The following is a 22,221-nucleotide window of genomic DNA, read 5'->3' on the forward strand; positions in this document are numbered from 1 at the left end:
TTACAGGGCCTGAGTTTCCAGTGACAGGACCAAGTACAGTACAACAAATTAAAGAAGGATGTCACTGAGAAATGTCAGAATGCTGGGGACAAGGAAAAGACGAAGGCTTGGGAGTTGGGCGAACAAACAGGTATCAAACAGGACGTCAAATCAGGATGGTGTTGGACTTGTCCAAGACAACACTGGGCGACTCAAAGTTATAGAGCCTTGAGAGAAAATGATTTTAACCAATTCTTCGTGGAGCCACTGTTATCAATCAAGTGAGAGGGTATAAGGAAAACATGTTCAAACGTCAAGATTTCAAAATTTGTACTTCCCATGAACCCCTTCTTAGGAAGCTACTGGGAGACGTGCTTCACCAAAATGAAGGGACAAAAGCAAGAGAGAAGAGTACACAGGCCCAGAAAATAGGGTATCCAACCTAAAGGGCAAATGGAATGAATCTTCAGCATGTACGAGAGAAAGCTCTGATTTTCATACCTCTGCATAAGGCCTGAGCTATCAGTCCAGATCGGAGCAGATCAGAAGACTCTAGAGAGACTGCCCCGAAAGATACAATGTCTAGAAATGCTTGACGTACTGCAACAAATTGAGAGGCAGTTTATAATTCTGGCATGATAGTTTGTGGTGAGGTAGTGATGGGCACATAGAACATTAAGCAAACAAAAAATAAGACAATTGTTACCTCCAGGGAGAAAGCTGGATGAGGAAAGAAGGGTAATCACAGTACATGGCTGTGTTGTGAATAATATATGCATAGTCATGATAACGTTAACACTGGATATTGACCTAACCCGAAATTTCTTGTGGAGGACAGCCTCTATGCTGGCCTCTAAACACCCTGCTTCTTCCTGTTCACATCCTTGTGTGATGCCCTCTCCCAGATTGAGTTTGAGCTGGACCTCCTCACTTCTTATGACTAGAATGGCAGAAGCGAACAGTTGTCATTTCTAACATTTATACAAGGACTCCAGCCCATCTTGGGTTAGCTGTCTCCTGGGTCTTGCTGGGGAAATAAGCTGCCATGCTACGGGCAGCCCTACGGAGAGGCTCGTGGGGCACTGCAGGGAATTAAGGTCAGTTCAACAGCCCCTGAAGAATTAAAAGCCCACCAACAACCAAGTAAGTGAGAAGAGAGGTGGGTCCTGCGGCCCCACTCCGGCCTTCAGTTTACTGTGGCCCCAGTCCCACAGACTGATTGACAGCCTGGGCCAGAAGCACCCAGCTAAGCTGCTCCCAGATCATTGGCCCATGGAAACTAGGAGATAATAAACGTTCACTGTTTTAACTTACTATGTTTTGGAGTAATTTGTTACACAGCTACAGATAACTCATAACTATATTGGGAGGATGGGAGGCAGTAGAAGACATTTTACTGTCTTTTGTGTAGGGAGGGAGGGGAGTAAGAGAGCTGAATCATCTTCTATAATAAGAAGTTAATACAAAAAAACCTAAAATTGAAGAATAAGAAATAGCCACGTAAACAACTGTTTTCAAAATAGAGAGAAGAGTATCAATGAAAAGAGTTGAAAGTAGGGCTTCCCTGGTGGCGCAGTGGTTGAGAGTCCGCCTGCCGATGCAGGGGACACGGGTTCGTGCCCCGGTCCGGGAAGATCCCACATGCCATGGAGTGGCTGGGCCCGTGAGCCATGGCCACTGAGCCTGTGCGTCCGGAGCCTGTGCTCCGCTATGGGAGAGGGCACAACGGTGAGAGGCCCGAGTACCGCAAAAAAAAAAAAAAGAGTTGAAAGTAGTTAGTTGCTTCAGGCAAGGAGGAGCTGGGTGAGGGAAAGGTGGAACAAGAAACTGCTGGGTTTGTTATGGGCCTCAGAGAACTATGTTGCTTTTTAAACTATATACATGTATAATCAGATTAAAAGTTAAAAAGATTTTCTTAGGTCTCCCAAGGCAAAAGAAATAAAAGCAAAAATAAACAAATGGGACGGAATCAAACTTACAAGCTTTTGCATAGAAAAGAAAACTAAACAAAATGAAAAGACAACCTACAGAAAGGGAGAAACTATTTGCAAATGATACAACCGACAAGAGATTAATTTCCAAAATATACAGCTCATACAACTCAATAACAAAAAAACAAACAGCCCAATCAAAAAATGGGCAGAAGACCTAAAGAGACATTTCTCCAAGGAAGACATAAAGATGGCCAATAGGCACATGAAAAGATGCTCAACATCGTTAATTACTAGAGAAATGCAAATCAAAACTACAGTGAGGCACCACCTCACACCAGTCAGAATGGCCATCATGAAAAAGTCTACAAATAACAAATGCTGGAGAGGATGTGGAGAAAAGGGAAGCCTCCTAACACTGTTGGTGGGAATGTGAGCTGGTGTTCTCACTATGGAGAACAGTATAGAGATTCCTTAAAAAACTAAAAATAGAATTGCCATATGATCCAGTAATCCTACTCCTGGACATATATCCAGAGAAAACTCTAATTCAAAAAGATACATGCACACCTATGTTCATAGCAGTGCTATTTACAAAAGCCAAGACATGGAAGCAATCTAAATGTCCATCAACAGGTGAATGGATAAAGAAGATGCAGTGTACACATGGAAAGCGCATCCACACAATGGAATACTACTCAGCCATAAAAAAAGAATGAAATACTGCAATGCCATTTTCAGCAACATGGATGGACCTGGAGATTATCATACTAAGTGAAGTCAGTCAGAAGGAGAATGACAAATATCACATGATATCACTTATATGTGGAATCTAAAATACTACACAAATGAACTTATTTACAAAACAGAAACAGACTCACAGACACAGAAAACAAACTTATGGTTAACAAAGGGGTAAGGGGGTGGGAGAGGGATAAATCAGGAGTTTGGGATTAGCAGATACAAACTACTATACATAAAACAGATAAACAACAAGGTCCTACTGTACAGCACAGGGAACTATATTCAATACCCTGTAATAAATCATAATGAAAAAGAATATATATACATATGATATATATACATTATATATATCATATATATATATATAAACTGAATCACTGCTGTATGCTAGAAACTAACACAACATTGTAAATCAACTATACTTCAATAATTTAAAAAAAGTGAAAAATTAAACTAAACTACATGTATGTGTTTACTCTCATGCATCCAATCAATTCTCTATTATCACAGCAGTCATCTGGGCATTTTAGGGAGTCTTAACCAGCTGTAGATAGAGCAGAGCTAGAAGCTGTTGGACCTTAAGCAGGCAAATGACCAAGGGCTTGAAACCTGCTAATGAAATTGTGAGGATTCTACCTTTTAGGAATCTTATCAGATAACATCTTCAATGTGCTCATTCTTCCTTGGAGTGTATCAGAGCATAAAATAAATGTCAGCCAAACTCAGACTAGACTCCACTTTATCTGCACAACTGCTAAAAGTTCAATAAACGATCTGAGTAAACAGATTCACTTCTGGAGACTCAGGCCATCGCCACCCGTTCAACAGAACCTGGCACTAACCCAGAGGGTGATTTAAGGGTAATACCATCAAGGCTGTGTCCTAAGAATTCTGTTCCAGATCCTTTAAGTCCGAAATAATTCTGGCAAGAACCCTCTAAGATATTCACGTTCCTTTGCTCCCCAAACTTCAGGTATCTTCAAGAGAGGATGTACTCTAAACCCCACCCCCCATTTTCACACAGGAGGAAAGTGAGACAACACCCCGGTTCTCTTGATACCTGGTCTAGTGCTATTTTCTAGGGTTCTGGTTTTCCCTGGTACCTTGTCAAGCTTCCCTACAAGTCCAAAGGCATTTCTGAACTACATCATATTATTTAGCTTATGTAAAATACATTAGCTTTCACAGTGAACAAGAGCTATTGTAGGAAAAGCTGAAGAAGAAACAAACACTCTCAAAGAACTTCATTAGTTCATTACGTACAGGTACACTTTTATAACAAATGGGGACAGTGGGAAGTGGAAGTTACCATTATTAGTTACAGTCACAGTTTTCCTTTTCCTTTCAACTAGTCTCCCTTTGCTCTTAAGACCAATACCTTCTAGCATCCCCAAAGTAATAGCAATCACACCATTTTGTTTTAATCTGGTTTTTCTCGTGGTTTAGTCACACGTCTTTTCTCAAAAACCATTTGTCTAGTAGCCAACACAAACTGCAACACCAAGAACTCTTGAGGGTTCTGCAACAATACATTTTTAAAAGTCTGCTAAATGGACAGGTATCAGAACCACTGCAGCCAAGAGGAGAATTTTTAATAAAAATATTACAGGTGTTTCTTGCTTGATGCAATTGTGCCCTTCCAGAAAATCTTGATACACAGTATTTTGTAAGAAGTATAAAAATGTTCCTTTTGTTTAGTTACCATGGGGGACTATAAAGGCACATAGCCACTCAACATACTTTTTTTACTCAGGTACTGTCACTCTAAATACTTTTCACTATTCAAGTAACCAAAAAATAAAAAAAGAAGTTCATATGCAATAGAAGAAAGGCCTTGGCTGCCTTCTTTGAAAACTGACCCTCTTTTGGGTTCTAATCAATCACATTACGCTTACCAACAACAGGCCTGGCACTCCTGCTATCCCTTGTCACTTTTCATTCATAATCACAATGAAATAAACAGGGCAATGACACCAAACGCTGAATCCTAACAAGTTGAAGCTACCAGAATTTGCAGAGTGAATGAACAACACAAATTTCGGCTCCCTGACAATTCCCTAACATTCCTTTTTAAACACCAGACTTTTCTTTCTACTTCCCAAAATATGCAAAGGTTTACCCTGAGTAAACGTACCCGAGTGAAGGGTGGCTACCCCTCTGGCAGAGATCTGCATCTCCCTTGGGTGAAATGTAGTGTAAAGCTTGACTCTATTGATCATGGGTGATCAGGGTGGGAGTCAAACGTGAAGAAAAAAGGGCTTATCGACAAGCCAGAACCCAGACCCCAGAGAATCTGGGTTAGCTGAATGACTCCTCAGAGGAGGGGCTCAGTATGGTCCAGCCCATATCCTTCTGAAACCTTGAGGTGAGGGTATGTGGGCAAGACTGGATTCCTCCCACGCCATCACGGAAGCTACTGGAACTCAGCGGCACTCGATTCTCCTTAAGACTCTACCTTGATTTCCACCCCAGTCATAAATTCCCCAGACTCCATTTTCCTCGCTTTGAGAAAACGCTAACCACAGCCTCAAATACTTAACGGTCACACTCAACATATGTCATGCTTTGTTGAAATTCCATACTTGGAAATGTGCTACTGCAAGAAAATGCAAGGTGGGCTGGTATGACTGATGATATTTACTTTTAGAAGGTATTTAATTCAAAAGCCAGATATAAAGTGAGATGTCCTAGAGGGAATACACTTCAGAGATTCTCTAGTAACTGGCTGAGGGTTTGAGGTTAACAGTCTCCTTCTGAATCACTGAAGATAAATGTTCAGTCAATATAATTTTAAGTAGCTCACTGCATTCTGCTTCTTTGAAAACTGACCCCCCGTTCCCCTAATCGGGTCATCTGTTCCACTACCCACTTAGCACTTAACATTTTTTAGAACTCCCTGTGAATGTATAATGCCTTTTAGTCCCGCTACCAAGCAGAGGTCTTAAGGAAGAGACAACAACGTGGCACTAGTGCTTTTGCAAAGCAGCCTGTCCCAGTTCCGGTCTACGGACTCCTAACTTGTCTGCCCTTGACTATTCGAAGACTTCTGGAACTCAGAGCTCCTCTCACATGCTTGCTTACTGCAGCCACCCAGGTTCCAGGTTCAGAGAGCGCCCAGCCAATGCCCTTGACCCCAATGATGGTTCTTCTGCTCTTCCAGCATCCACCCTCTACAGGTTTGTTTGAACTAGGAAGAATTCCGTATGTATATATTCGAGGTGCTGGTAAGAAGCAGCTCTCTGAGAGCACTGGCTGGAACTGGGTGGCTTTTCATATTCTGGAGAGCTACTAGGTCTTCTCCTGAAGCTGCAGAAAGTGGTGGAAAGCAGTCTTCGTTGGCTCTCTTTAAACAAGTCGGTCTCTGCTGCTACTCAGGCGAAATAAGACACATTAAATGTTCTCCCTAGTCAGCTCTTTCAACTTGACTTCCTTCAAAAGTTGTCTGTCAACGCGGATACCAAGAAGACATCGACATGGCAACATACCAACGGTGCAGATGTACGTGTGAGCCCCTGAAGGGCTGGCGGGAACAGGCTGCCCACTGAGCCAGAAGAACATGTGGTACCGCCTCTGACGCATGGGAAGTGCTGGGCCATTTTTTTTTTTTTCTTGTTAGGAAATATGGAGTCGAAAATGACATTTGGGGTATTTTTGTAAAAATATTTGGTGAATATTAAATTTTTTAAAAACATTTCCCTCTATAAGCCGAATTGAGTTCCCACATTTCAGTCAAAACCTCAAACTGACAAGCAAATGTTTATTTGCCTTTTAGCATATTTTTAAAATAATTGGTTATATTCATCCACACATACATCAACAAACACAGACTTAAAACTAGGCAAGGCTGATCATTTTAGGTAGAATCTAGAAATCCAGAAAGGGTACACAGTCACTTTATTTAGACTGTCTGGACCCCAGTTTCTCTAGAAGAATAATAGGGCTAATTACAGGAGTTTTCCACATAAATGAGATGCTAATTACATGGTGTTGGCAGAGCAATGTAAAGTTCCCGGGGCAAAACTGTTTAATTGTTCAGGCCTGCCAAATGTGTCATGTGCCATGTAAAGGAAACAGCCATACTTCTAACACCCGAGGACTGCAATGCTATGAAAGTGTCTCAAATATATATTTGAGTCAGAAGGCATCATTAGGAAATGAATATATATGGGTGTGGTGAGTACATGATGGCTCGGTTTACTATTAAGTTAAAAGCAATTATCAAGTGAGCAGTAAGGGTCTTGCCTACCTCATATCACTTTTTATCCACCCCCATCTTGGGTCTCCGGGCCGCTCCAGCAGACTTTGCTGGTTACTCTGTAATCGTGCCCATGAGCCTAATTCCCCCAACTTCACTGAGAACAGCTTTTTTGCAATTTATGTTATTCCTTCTCCCTACACCTTAGTTTGCTTTTTGCCTGGGAAATATTAACCAAACTTCTCTGAAAACAGAAGGCCTGGGTCCATATGGGAATGCTCTGGTAGGTATTACTTTTCAAAACTACCTGGATAGTTCTTCCTCCTGCTGTGTCTATACACAGAGGCTGCCAAGACAAGGGGCTATGAGAGGAAATGGAATGCTGGGGGCAGGGCAGGGCTGGGGTGCGCCCCAGAAAAATCCGAAAACCGCTGGCGTATGGCAATTGACAAACTACACGTTATCAACAAATCATGCGGCGCGAAGGTTTTCCCATAAAGATCCTGTCCTTCGCCTGTCCTTATTCTGAAGGAGAAGAACCCAAAAGAAAGATGCTTGCAGAGACAGAAACACAAGTGACTTACATTCCTCCCAATTCAGAATGCATGCTTGACAGGCTAATTTTCTCCCCTGGGTGTTTGAATTCCTCAGATCTAAAAGTCTCTTTAACTTCTTTCGCTGGGGGGAAAAAAGCTGTAACGTCATTCTAGACACAAGCAGGAATGAAATCTGAAGCTCCCTCCATCCAGAGCAAAGGCCTCCACCAGGCAAAGCCCCGGCGGCACGCTCTCTTGGGAACGTCACTTCACGTGCACACCTGCCTTCTCAGGCTGGACCACTCTGATATCTACTACAAGGGGAAAGTCCCATTCCCATTCTGTCTAGGACAGAACCCTGGATATGGGCACTGCAAGCTATGCATTTGACTTACAACCTCATGCCTTTTGTCATCAAAATGTCACTGAGGCCACAGCTGGGAAAGGTAACGGAGGAGGGCACTCCACCGGGCAGTGTGAACCGGTTCAGCATTTTGGGAAAGCGGTTAAGCGGTTAATGTCTTCCAGTGCATTAAAAACGCCTGTGTCCTGGGTTCAGCAATTTTGCTTCTTGAAAACTGATGCTAGCGTAATAATCGCAAGTCCATAAAACAATACAAAAACTTCATGCACAAGGACGCAGTGCCGACAGCTATCTAAGGAGTTGAAGGCAATGTAAAAAGCTGCCATGAGAGGAATTTAAATTTTTTTGCGTCCATTTTATGTAATTTTATATCAATGTAATATGTGTCTTAGAAAGTATTTTAATAACATCAGAAATGCTTATCTTTTAATGTTAAGATTAAAAGGAGAGAAAGGAATATTCAAAAGTATACTACTGAATGATCTCCATTACATTTTTTTAAATAGATATTTAAAAAGTTAAGAAAGAAATCAAATTGAAGTACTTGCCTGAATAGTGAGATCATAGATTTTTTTCTTTCTTTCCCCCAAATGTCTTAAAATGGCCATGTATTTCTTTTATAATCAAAAAATTAAAACCAGACTGAGGATGTAAATGATTGAAGGGAAGAAGCACGCCAAATATTTTGTTTCTCCTTTTTTGTGGAAATAAGTCTAATAACAGCAAGGTTGGAAGTTGAAATACAATAAAAACATTGTCAGATTTTATAATGGCTTTAAAAAAAAAATCAGTGACAAAGTAGATTTCTGGAACTCTGTTTTCCAGATTGTGTAGGCCAAACTTAATTTAAAAGTAGCATATTCCTGAGTAGAAAGCGACACTATTCAAACTTAAACAGGTATCAAGACCATATCCCTTTGTTTTGCGAATTTACTCAACATTCAACAAATATGTATGGCATACGTACTCTGTGCCAGGCGCCGGGGATCCAACAGTGAACAAAACAGATGGGATTTGTGCACTAAGGAAGCTTACAGCATAGTGGGGCTGAAAGGGATGGTTTGTACACAGCAACCCAGCTGAAGCTGATTCAATGACTCCTGCCAAAATCAGACGCTAGACCTATAAAGAATTTCCTAGCATTCCACACTTAAAAATAAAAACTCCAGCTATTACATCACTTTTTACTCCCTCTCTCCAAAGAGCACTTTGAGAGATATAGGGTCTTTCGAGCAGTGACAGAAATCCAGAACACCCAGGAGGAGGTGTGAAGAGCAAGGGCTCTAGAAGTCCAACCACCATAGATTCAAATTCCCTCACCAGGTGTGCTGCCTTGCACAGGTGAATCCCTTTCTAAGTCTCCTCTTTTAAAACATGATAACACAACATTGTAAATCAACGATACTCCAATAAAAATTTTTTTAAAAAAATAAAATATAATAAGAGTGAGCTCACTTTGGATTTTGTCCTGAGGACTCAAAGAAATTACCCGGCAAGCACGCCCAGCACAGTGCCTGGCACAGAGTAAGTGCTCAACAAGCTTTTCCCTTATCCATAAAACACGCATATTTACACATAAAAACAACAAAGAATCAGGAAAGGACAAAGATGTAAAAGTCTACAAAATGGGGAACTGGGGTAAGTGGTAGTGACTGCTAATGAATACAGGGCTTCTTTGAGTGTAAAGAAAATGTTCTAGAATTGTAGTGATGGTTACACAACTCTGAATACACTAAAAAGCCATCAAGTTTTACACTTTAAACAGATGGATTGTATGTTATGTAAATTATAGCTCAAGAAACTGCTATAAAAAATTGTATTTAAAAAAGTCAATGGAATTTTTTTTTTAATTTTTTTGCGGTACGCGGGCCTCTCACTGTTGTGGCCTCTCCCGTTGCGGAGCGCAGGCTCCGGACGCGCAGGCTCAGCGGCCATGGCTCACGGGCCCAGACACTCCGCGGCATGTGGGATCTTCCCGGACCGGGGCACGAACCCGTGTCCCCTGCATCGGCAGGCGGACTCTCAGCCACTGCGCCACCAGGGAAGCCCCAATGGAATATTTTAAGTCATATTTTAATCCAGATGGGCCAACAGCTATTCTTTGCAACCCATGAGACTGTGTGAATTTTTTAATTAGAAAATAGTATCTTCAGTTCTGAGTCACTATAATATTAAGACTCAGATTTTTTTACCAACTCCTTTACAGGGAAAAGATAAACAAGCACACAGGACAATACCACACAGCCACAAATCTTATAAGACAACTTCTTAAATCTTTCACTATATATACCTTAGTTCGAAGAAAAGTTTAGTTTAAAATGTTTTACATTCTGTATTCACATACAGGACTATATTTAGCTGCAATATCAACCAACCAAAAGGTGAAACAAAATGCCTTTAATACAGTGAGTTTGAAACTTACCACTTCATTACTTAACACCTAATGTCACCACCAAAATACACATACAAATAACACAAAAGAACAAATGTTTGATCCAAAAACATTAAGCTGAATCCTACCTGATAGCAGGTTATTTTTCACAATAACAAGAGGTGAAGTGACTGTCTGTGTTATGGCTTTCCAGCAACGCACAATCACTCATCATATCCAGATTTTGGCCACGTTACCTCATCAGAAAAGCATAAAACAGGTCCAAGAAACCATAAAGCAAAACTCAGGAAAATGGCCCAGACAATGCTTCCCTCCTCCCTTCCTGTCTCCTTCAGTCAACACATCTTTATTGAGCGTCTACTATGTGAAGACCTCGCCTCCATTTTTACCTTCTGTATTTTTCTATGAAGCTGCTAACATTAGTTTCAGTACTCTTTAAAAAAAAAAATTGTGATACGAGCTTTGTAGTTGTTTATAATATACATCATCAAACCAATTTTAGTTTATTAAAAAAATTTTCACCGTTGTACACAGAATAATCAGAGGTAATTAAGCTGGCATACGGTCCAGCAAACATACGGATCTGATTTTCTATTTGGGCTGCGTTTTGCAGGTGAAAATGAGTAGCACTTGTACACTGTGGAAGGGGCATCCTTTGAGCTGCTCTTCCACCAATGGTGATGAATTTCAAGAAACAATCCATACTTCCATCAGCAACCACCACTGCAAGATGGCCCGGGAAGGTGACGGGGGAGCAAGCGCGCCCAGCACGATACACAAAGTGGAAGTAACTAGTAGTTCTTTCAGCCCCTCAAAACCTCTGTGGAGTTTATGCTGAGGATCAAGGCTGGACCCTTTTTCTCATTAGCTCAGTGATTAAACGACTATGTTCACCTGGCAAACTCACATCCTAGGGGCTGGTTTATCTCCACTGAGCACAGTACTGATAGGGAGCCTGCCCACCAGCCATCTTAAAGTTCCCCATCACTGCACAGTTGTAATCATCACTGGTATGGCAGGTAATGAAATGCAGAAGTGAAAGTGGGCATCTTATTCCCCTTATGAGTCAAAGCTGAACTTATAAGATCACTGGGAACTGTCTCAACAAACAGTAGTGTTTCAATCATTAAAGTACTGCACCAACTCCATGCTCAGTTACTAAAAATACAAAGTAAGCTTGGATTAATACTTAATCTCTTGAATCAAGATTTAAAAAGAACGTTCTCTTTTCAAAAAGATTGGTAAGTAAGTACTGCAGAATAGGAATAACAATACCAAATATTAGATCGGTCGTCAATTATGTAGGATCATTTGCTTTTTAATGAATTAGCTTGAAACCCCCTCTACTGCACAGTTAAACACTATCCTCTTTATGACTTTGGAGATGCAGAAAAATCAGAAGAATTTAAGAACATCTCTGATGGTTTAAAAATCATTTACTTCTCTAATCCAAACATGAATTCTCAAGATCACTTTTCTTTCCTCAGAAAACACACAGAACATCAGGTGAAGGACCTGACATAAACAAGCATTCTTCCTCTCACGCTAGGTGTTTTCTCATAAGTCATCATTTGCACTCCCATCGACCCCTCTGAAAACTCTCAATGTTTTCTGAGTACAATCTTTTATTTGCTACTTTTATCAACTTTCCTTAATACTCTGGGTTTCTGAACTATTTCAAAAATAACTCAGCAGACCACACAGAGACGAAGTTACAGTGTCTGGCTCACTGGAGAAACAAACTAAGGTCCACCCCACCGTACTAATAAATTAGGACGAGCGGTACACCAGTCAGTTGTGCATTAAGCCCCTCAAAACCTATGTGGAATTCATGGTCAGGATCAAAGCTGAACCCTCTTTCTCATTAGCACAGTCACTAAACAGCTATGCTCACCTGTCACACCACTGCATCTTGACAGACATTATCTACCCTGTAAGGTAAACATGGCAGGTGTCTCTGCCCATGTCATACCTGAGAAAATGAGACAATAATACATGTGACTTCCTTAAAGGGAAAAAGTTGAGCAGCTTGCAAAGGGCCAGGACATCCCCTCTTTCCCCTGAGACAATGGTTCTCATCCTTGCTTACACATTAGAAGCCCCTGGGGACATATGAAAAAACACCAATGGCAGGTCACCAAACCAGACCAAGATGCCAGCCCAGACCATGGAGATACCTGGGAATGGTGCCTGGGCATCCGCATGGTTTAAAAGCTCTCCAGGTGATTCACAGGCACAAAGTGGAGAACCAGTCATCTCTAACCTACAGATGTTTAAAAGGACATCACTATCACTGGCAAACACCGATTTTCTTTCTCTCACTTCCTTTTCTTCGGTGGTTTTGCCTAAGGACAGAATGGCAGAGCTGTGGTAAACAACAGTCATAACAATGAATAATGGACCCAACCAAAACAAGTATGTTCTCGGGGTGGGCAAAAAACAACAAGAAAAAAAAAACCAGTAAGAAATAGGATTCAAGAATCAAAAGGAAAACACATTCTCGAAAGCTAAAAAGCCAAGTTCAACACATAGGTATTCACATACATCGCTGTATACACCATGTTTTCTTTCTGTTTTTCCCTCCCCAAAAGAGCAAATTTTCAAACAAATAACTATACACTGGCATGTGTGTCCCAAATGTCAGGAATGAAATGCTAAGGAAATTCCTTCTAACATCTGCAAGTAATTTTGTACAATACGTCATTGCTCCTATGCATTCACCTTAAAGAAGAAAGATCAGAGTAGAATAACTATATATCCAAATGCAGTAATAGTTTTGCTCTACTATTAAGCATGATCTGAAACCCACTAATTATTTCCAGAGGGAACTTCTCTCCTAACACTTTATTCCGAAGCGTAGTTTGGTTCTTAGGCAACCAGGACTTCATGGGCTGGCAGTAATACAAGTGGGAAAGTGTCATTAAAAGAACACTCCTCAAATGAGGAATTCCAAGCATAAGAAACAATTAGGTACCTAGTGGGGATTTCGTATTCCAGTTCTGCTGTTCCTACCACCTTCCAACGAAATCACAAGTACACTCAATATTCCCCCAAAGACTGCAGATAGGAGCTTTTAAGACTTCTAGGATCTTAAGACACACACACACACACACACACACACACACACACACACACACAAGCTTCACATATGCGTGAATGAACATAAATTGGGTCTGTGAAAAACACTACCAGTTATACAATATCTTCAAAACGAAAATACCAAGGAAGAGATTTTATTCAACTCAATCTATAGGACGTTAGTCAAAGGCAACCGACAGTTTTACAAATGCTCTGTTAGGGAAAACTTATACTAGGAACAGCCACAGCTTACTTTCCCTTCACTTCCCCCCAAATCCATCTTTTTTTAGCTCTGCCAAATAAGTGGCTCCAAATGTGTTTGTTCTGTTTCTCTCTTTGTTTTTCCCAAAAGGGAAAAATTAATGGTCAAGTGGGTTTAATTTTTAAATCGGTACAAGAGCTTTAAACACACTGTACCGAAAAAAAAATGCAAACGGAATGCTCTTGAAAATGGTTACACATTAAACACACATCTAATGACCCAGGCCTCTACTAAGGCGAGTTCTTAAATTCTACGGGGGTCAGAAGTTTAGTTTATTCAGCAAGAATAACTCTATTAACAGCTCCGTCTCCTACTTGTCACCACAGTAAATATCCACACACTCCAAATCCTAGAAAATGTGAGGCAATTCAAAGGAGGCTGGAGCTGCTGAGGGCTCCACTGCTGCGCCTCAAAAGCTTCTACAGCAACTGGTCTGCCACAGGAATCAAGGGAAGCCACCCACAGGGATGCACGGATCACAGTGGATCAGAGCAGTTACATCAGACTTAGGAGACGGATTTTCAGAGAACAGAAAGAAAATGGGGAGGGCTTATGTACATCACTCCTAAATAATAATGACGATGAAAGCTCTTTAAGCACATGCCCAGAGTATCAGAATTACTGACCAACTCATGTACTGCTATAGTTTTTAAACACAGATTTTTTTTCCCCCCTAAATATTCTCATCTTTTATTAGAGGCCAAGGTTAAAAGGCAAAACCCAGCAGACTCCTAAGCACAGTGAAAAATAACCCAAGCCTTATAGCTGTTCCAGAGCGACAAGCTTTCTGGATTTTTAATTTTTAATTTAATTTTACAACATCTACCATGCAGGAAGGTCACACCGCGGGAACCTGTCCTATCACACGCTGGAATAAATAAAATCATGGCAAGCCTTATACAGATGGGCACCAAGTCATATCTAGGAAAGGGAAGACAGTGTTCCACCCTAAGGAGTCAATTATCCAAGTTACAAGAAAATCTGATTTTTAAGTTGATGGGAATGAACCCTTACTCTTTCCAAATCTTTTTGTTCCTGAAAGTCACCTCTACTAATTAACCTTATTAATGTCTTGATGCCTTTTCTATACTTTTCTCTCCAAGATGCCAGTCTGAAGCTCTTATCCACCACTTCCTGCTCTAGGGAAAATCTAAGGGAAGATGCACTGTGTACAACCCACGGGCAATGAGGGAGAAGCCGTCTCCCCGCATGGACCCCTGCCACTGAACAGGGTCTAAACAGGCAAGCAAGACAGGAGAGGTTTAATCCCCGCTCCTCTGACATCAATTCCTCTCAATGTGGTTGCGTAGTTCTGTTTTAAATGGCTTTCCAGTTAAAAGTACAAAGAGGGAGGAGCCCCAAAACCCCCCAAATTTCTAAAACCAAGAGTAAATTTTAACTGTTGCTCAGTTCTATTTAAGCAAATAAGAGAGCTCCCCGTATCTACTGCTTTCATTCCCTTTCTCTGGTCTCTTCTTACATAATTCAACCTTGCTATTTCCTTAATGATGCTATCCACAAAAATTTTAAATCTAATTACCAAATCCATCCTACAAGAAGAGTACATTCAATGTAATATGTAGAATTCAAATATTTTCCCCTTAAGTTTTTTTTTTCCTATCTTGAAACAGCTTGGGCTGTTTTCTGGCTTCTGACCACTATGCTTACACCTGTCACCTGATTTTCAGTCTTCATTTTTATTCTCATTCCCCAGTTTGTCACTGTTCTTAACTATTTTCTCCCAACTATTTCTTCCCCAACAATTACCCCCAATATATTCTCCTTTCCCATCAACTCAGCCTCTTTAGCATATATTTTACGTCCTCTCCTTTGAGTTTCAGCCCTCAATTTTTCCCCTTGATACAGAGGAACCTAAACGATGATTTTGTGTCTCAGATCCTTATTACCCTTATCCTTGCTCTGAACTCCTGTCCCGAAAGACCATGATATTGACAACAGTCATCTCCTTATCCTTGACCAATCCAGCTCAGAGGAAAAAATGTTTCCCCTGTGTTTTTTATTTTCCTTTGGTCCCTTGGTGTACCCTGGGGCATGCTTCTTTCTTTTGTGCTCTCCTCTACTCACTCCCCCGTGGAGCAATGCAGCTCTCTCCTTGATATTCAGTTTGTAATTATCTGTTGGCCTCTGTCAAGGACACTGGCCATCTGAAACACGCTCTACTTGATGATCATATGAGATGTGAGATGTGGCCAACCACGGTCTGGATCCACTGTCAGTACGACATACACCTGATGTGTATTTCCAATAGCAATGAGACATTCACCCTGATCCATTTCTCTTGCACCTTGGGTTCTCTTGTGACTAATGAATAGCACTTGCCAGAGGGCTTGCTGGGTTAAGGGCCGGGAAGGTGCTATGTTTCCAGGCACAGAAAAGAACTGACTGGCTCAAATGGGGCTTAAGTCTTTGACCTCGGCTTCATTAGCTCTCAGCACAACCAGCCACAGTCACATGACAGCAAGGGCCCCTGCTAAATGCAGGAATCCTGTGTCGATTCAGAAGGGAAAATATAAGCCTCAACAACACGACGACACCCACACGGAGACAGATCTGTTAGCAAACCAAGAAGGAAATGAACTTGAGATCTATGTCCCATTCTGATTTCCATGACACCTCCTAGGAGAAAGGGTAACTAACCTTCACCCTGCTTCTCACAGGCCTTCCAAGTTAGTGCTTAAAGCGGAAAACCACTTTGAGGGACACCATATTGCTCGTGAATGTAAGAGCAGCCATGAACAAAGAGAGAAACATAGCTCTTATTTCAACAAAAATCGAGAGAGCATAGAAACCACTTTTCTGTCCTCTCTGAACACCACACAGCAAATTCCCCTTACAGGTGGGACACACATACATCATGAGGAAGAGGGCATGGGAAAATAGATGAAAAATAAATTGTATTTACCTTCTTCTGTTTCATGCCACACGATCCCTTCCAAATTCACACTGGTCCCGGGTTCACAGGGCCCAAGACACTCTGGCTCTGTCACTACTCCAACTTCACACGTATTGACACCCACGGAACGAGTCCGAACCAAAAGCTGTTCAACCGGTGCTGCAATATTGGATGAAGATGGGGAAAAGTAGGAGGGCAGAATCTGAGGCGTGAGACTGCTGGAAATCGGCGGCGGTGGTGCTGGCACTGTAAACAGGGGGTCAACCTGAAAGACAGACAGGCTTACTGCAGTGGTGCTGCATGCTCGGAGCTCTTTTCAATGCAATCTGTTTACATCACTTCCAGAATACATCACCATTCCAAATTCCATTTGCAATTATAATACGCTTTGAGTGTTTTAATGGTGCCAAAATACAAAGCAGAATAGAAATAAGCATTTTCGTTTTTCATGACACAAGGTAAACACTGGAGCTCTAGCTTCCTGTGCTATAGACAGGCCTTCAAGGTCCTTCTAAATTCACCAATTAACAACCCTCGGCCTCCACAGATGTGAATGAAATATGCTTTGCCAAAGGAAGACTATTTCCCACTTGTCGTGAAATCGTATTTTCAACACTGCAATATTTTCCAAAGGAGAAACTCTAATAAATACCCAGATAGGCATCACTGGCCATTCAAGTACAGGAGATGGACTAAAATTGTTTGCAAAGTATTTTATAAACCATAATGAATTAAATCACTACTAAAGTAGATTAACTACTCTGCCAAATATATAAAATACATAAATTTGATTACACACATTGAAACACAGAAACTGGATATTATTAGCATGTATTAAGCATCAACTTTTAACTAAGTGTTCTACTGCAAAGTTTGGCAGAATTCATATAAACGGAGAAATAAATACGTGTGCTTAACAGAATCTGAGTTTCTCCAATGCACAAATCTTTTAGTGGTTCAACAAAGATTCCTGATGAGTTTGGACCAAGACTCAGCAGCCCTATGTCTGAAAAGAGACAGCCAAAACAAGATCTTGTGGTACAATAACTCCTTTGCACCCCGATCCTGAGGAGAGCAAGCAAAGGGGTCCTTCACCACAAAAAGTTTAGGAGTCAGGCCATAATGAAACCAAAGACTATGCATGTACTAAGTAGGTAGACGGTCAACAGACTCATTCATTCCTTCCGCCCAGTTTAACCATTGTTGTGACTGCTACGGAATAGCTTTGGCCCTGCTGACAGGTTATCAAATGTGAAAAAGCCAAACACACAGCACATCTGCGCCAGGATTCCACATCACCTATGTCCTCAGGCTGCACAGAGACACCACCTACACACAAGAGATGATACCGTATGTGTTTTATCAGTTGGGCTAACAAATTAGATATGTAAAAAGGACACAGAGAAGGTTGTTCTGGTAAAATGCCATCTTAGTCTGTTTATATATTCTCAGTAAACGTTTGTAAGAAATCAACATTTGGCTACAGACATAATATTATATAGTCTTTGTTCGTCAAAAAAAAAACCCCACACACACAAAAAGAGTGTATTTCAAGAAGTCATATGAGGAAGTGTGCTCCTAGATAAACAGCTGAAGCAGTCATCTGTGTGGGCTCCTTGTTCATATGACTGTAGGAACTATTTCTACAGTTTGCATTTCACTAAAATGATACAGCAACGTTCACATGCCCGAGTGATCCAAGATGCAATAGAACAGCCCTTCATCCAACTGCACACTAAAGAAACTTAATTTCCTGCTCTCAAAGCTGCCATAAAACTCCTTTTGCCCCATGCTTTTTATTGTTCTTCCTTCTTGATCACAGAGCCCAAGAAAGGAAAGCATTTAACAGCCCCAAACCCCAGATCTGGTGATTTATGCTTTTGTGTAAATGCAGTTTAACATGGATCAAAGTTCACACTGATAGTTCCTATTTTAAAACTGAGCTGACAAATGCAGAAAGGGGTTCTGAGGAAGAAAATTTAAGGAGGACAGGGGAAGCCGATGCAACCTTGTAGTCTTTATTACAACTAAAAAATTACGTGAGATTGAAATCACTTTCTAGAATTTAAAAAAGAAAAAAAAAAGACCAAGGAAAATTATAAACCACTATACTGCACATTTTTTTTGAGCATGATTCCCAACAACCTCTTAATCTGTATAGTTAGTTGTCAACTGTAATTTGGTGCTACACATGTAAACTGAAAAGACAAAATGGAACAATATTCTCAAGATATCCTTTATATCCTTGATCGACAGCGTACATGAATTCCAAGAGAACAAATATAGCTTCAGTTAGATACACAAGAAAATGGAATAAAATAAATGAGGTGAGGAGTCTCAGTATCAACTCTCTAATTTTGAATTTCAGGACACCCTGGGGCAACACGTACAACAGAAGGTATAGGGACAGGGTGTGCTGACACCGGGACTTTGGCCCCAGCTCCCACATTAATTAAGCTTGTGACTGGGGAGAGTCATTTAACCTCACGGAGGCCCATGGGCCTCAACTGGAAAATGTATTCTTTGGCCTTCTAATAGTGATGACGAATCCTCTCACAACAGAATTTCTAGACCAAAGCCCTATTTCAGTATAACTCTGCTTATGAATATATTTGTATAGAGATACACTCACATACTTATTTGGGATATTTATGTAATTTCAAAGATGAAGCTTCTAAGGAATCTAGAAGCTTGATGGGAGAGGCCATGGTATCCTGGGCCTACCAGCAAGTTAACTGTACTTATTTCCATTAACACAATTCAAATGCAATGAAAACAGTTCAGCTGATGACATTTAAAGAAGGGACCTGGGAGCCCTGTGCATGCTTGTTTTAAAATGAGAAAAGTAAGATTCAGAGAAGTTTGACTATAAATATGAACTTAACCATAAACAGCCCCCCAATGTGGTAATAGTCTAAAACTCTTAAACTTGATAGGAGAACTCAATAGGTAATATAGTTTTAAAGGTTCAACTCTTTGACTTGCACAAGTGAATTTCTCTTAGTTTTTCCACTGTACTCACTTCCTCCATGTAGCTCAAAACTCCCATTCCCACAGGTACCCATCATCATCATCATCAGTGAGAGTAGAAAAGGGAACTTTTCTCCCTTGAGATTTCAGGATTTAGAGTGGAGAACAAAGACCTCCCACGTGGTCTACTGGGGGTCCCTCTTCCCCAGTGCTCACCAACTGGAAAACGGGTGGGGAATGATAGCTACTCCCAGAGGCAGGTTTTATTTGGCAGGTATGCTACTTTTAAAAACCTTTTCATTTGTTGACCAACACAAAAAATTAGGGAAAAGTCTGAATTTCCACTATCTCGTAACATAATAATTGGCTCACATGCTATGCTGGGCCCACCTTCCTCGTGGCATCAGCTGACAGGCCTGAGCTTCCCTCAGCCTGCAGTGACCTACCCAGGCACAAGCAGTGAGTTGGCGTTTCCAGCTTTTCCGAGACGACCACAGAACGTTGGCGGTAGAAGGTCATCTAACCCAACTTACTCATTGTAGACAAAACCGTGGCCCATATCTGTTAGTGTGTGCAAGGGCAATTAAGCATCTCTAGGGGCAGCCCAGGTGAGCACAAAAGAGCCGCATCCTCCAAGCAGGACCTTCACAGAACGGGTTCAACGTACACTAACACTAGAGACAAAAGAGAGGTGAAAGGGAAATAATTCAGAGTGTGGCCATTTCTTCCTACCAGCTAACACCCCCAGTGGGAGAAGTTCCCCTCAAAAAGGTTTTGGTTCTCTTGTGTATCTCATGGTAGCTAATACACAGTCACGTGACACCATACGTCACGCAGGATTTTGAAAGATCTTCAACAGTTACTGTTGCCTTATACAAAAGGTCAACTCCACTGCACCCTGATTTCTCAGTCACTCACTGATCATACACTGAAACGTAATTTCTTCACCCAATGAGGCTCCTTAAGACAGAGAGCAGCAACAGTTCCCATGAGGGAGTCCGGGGAGGAAGCAACATACACTTGGACTTGGGCAGTGATAAACCTCGGGTTGTGCTGGATTCAAATCCTGACCTTGGTGGTACTTGCTTGCATGGGACCCTGAGCAAATGACCTGGCTACTCTAAGGCTCAGTGTCTGGACCTAAGAAATGGGAATAAGAGTAACAATAACCTGCACAGGGTCGTGGTGAAGACGGCCATGAGATAATTCATGCCCAGTGCTTAGCTCAGTAAACAATGACTTTGAAAAAGAAAAAAGAAAGTCCCTGGTCTGATATTACAGTCCTCTAACCCTGCATCCACTTTTACAAAGCTCCTTTTTATATCCTACTATGTTTAACATAAATCTATAATCCTCTCCAAATGCATGGTTAAGGGCGGTTAAAGTGTGTTAAAAGTATAAGAAAAAGGGCTTAACCCTGAGAAGCTCAGCCTGAGGAAATACTGCTCCTTTCATACACTGGCATCTGGCAGCCGTCCACCGGCTTAATCCAATCCCACTTTATAGCCAGCCCTGATAAGTCCTACACTTCTAGAAAATCTCCTTCTACTCGTCTCTAGCTGTACCTCTTTTTTTGTGCACTGCCCTCCCCAAATTCTCCTTTTATTCACCTCAACTCGATCACATGTCCACCCAATAAATAATTACTAACACACCTGCTGTGTGTCAGGCGCCGCTAGCAAAACAAGAGTGGGCAAGACTGTAGCAGTAATCAACATACAGATCCAGCAAAATTACAAGTGTCGCTGCAGAACCTCATCCAAGGGGCTGTCCATGGTGGCCTGAGCACAAGAAACAGCATGTAGAAGACAGTGCGGGGCAGGGATCAGTCTCTGGATACGGAATCCATCTCAACCTTTAAGAACCCTTGGCAAGGTGCTTGATCTGTCTGGGACTCAGTGGCTTCATCTGTAAGATGTAAATAACACTTGGCTGCTAAGGTGACTACTACCTGAGATCATTCCAACAACATTAGCCCAGGGCCCAGTACGGAACAGCCCTCAATAAATAAAAGCTATTGCCATTGTCAATATGATTATTATTATTACAAATATACTTGAGACCTGAACTGAAAAGAAAACAATAGGTGGTTTGGCCCTTTTAAAGCCAAATGCTAGGATTTGCTACGTTCAAAGGCAATTCAAGAGAGGCAGTTATAACTACCTTTCTGGAGGGAAGTACCCTAAAATAGTAATCATCAGATATTCCATTTAAACACTGGTGGGGAATTATTAGTCAAATAATACCAATAAATGGAATAAAAGAGCAGAAGAGAGAACTGGCCCGTTTTAGCGATCGTTCCTTTGTCAGAGCTCTTTTCTGTTATCTTGACGGGACACTGATGGAACCAGCTAGAGCCCAAAAGAGGAAAGCAGGAAAGCAGCCATCTCCAGTGGGAAAAAAAAAAAAAAGAAAGACCCATAAGTCTAACAGCTGGTGGTGGCAGCCTGTCAAACTGAGGAAAGTTAATGTCAAGAACAGACGCGCGGCAGTCTCTCACTGTTATTTTTGCATGATTATTCCCAGGTGTTGGTGCACGCTGAGCAGTAGCCCGGCTATTTATCACTCGAGAGAGCCTAAGAGTATGGGAGTAGGGGAGCAGAGAGGGGAGAGGGAGGCGGGGAAGAAGAGGTTATTTACACAGATAGCGGCACTTAGGGTGTGTAATCAGAGGACTGGGGGGAAGAAATCTGCAGAGAGATTCTGGCAATATTTTCTCTGTTCACCTTGTTTCAAGAGCTTCCTGAGTGCCGATGAGCAAGGAAGGCTGCAAAGCTGGAGCGTGAGTGGCAGCAGCTTTGCATCACGCGAGCACGGACTGTGGCAGCCGCTGATGGGTTTCCAGGACCCACAAAC

General features: G+C 41.5%; 1 protein-coding gene across 1 annotated transcript in view; it reads right to left on the minus strand.

Moving 5' to 3' along the window:
- Window positions 1–22,221, minus strand: part of ZNF608 (zinc finger protein 608) — a 104,472-nt gene that overhangs the window by 42,940 nt on the left and 39,311 nt on the right. Inside the window, exon 3 of the mRNA XM_082650314.1 lies at window positions 16,405–16,660. Coding sequence (XP_082506440.1) covers window positions 16,405–16,660 — 256 coding nt within the window. The remainder of the gene's footprint in view (window positions 1–16,404; window positions 16,661–22,221) is intronic.

The sequence above is a fragment of the Grampus griseus genome, assembly GCF_964374135.1.
Source record: "Grampus griseus genome assembly, chromosome: 3".
NCBI classification, from domain to species: Eukaryota; Metazoa; Chordata; class Mammalia; order Artiodactyla; family Delphinidae; genus Grampus; species Grampus griseus.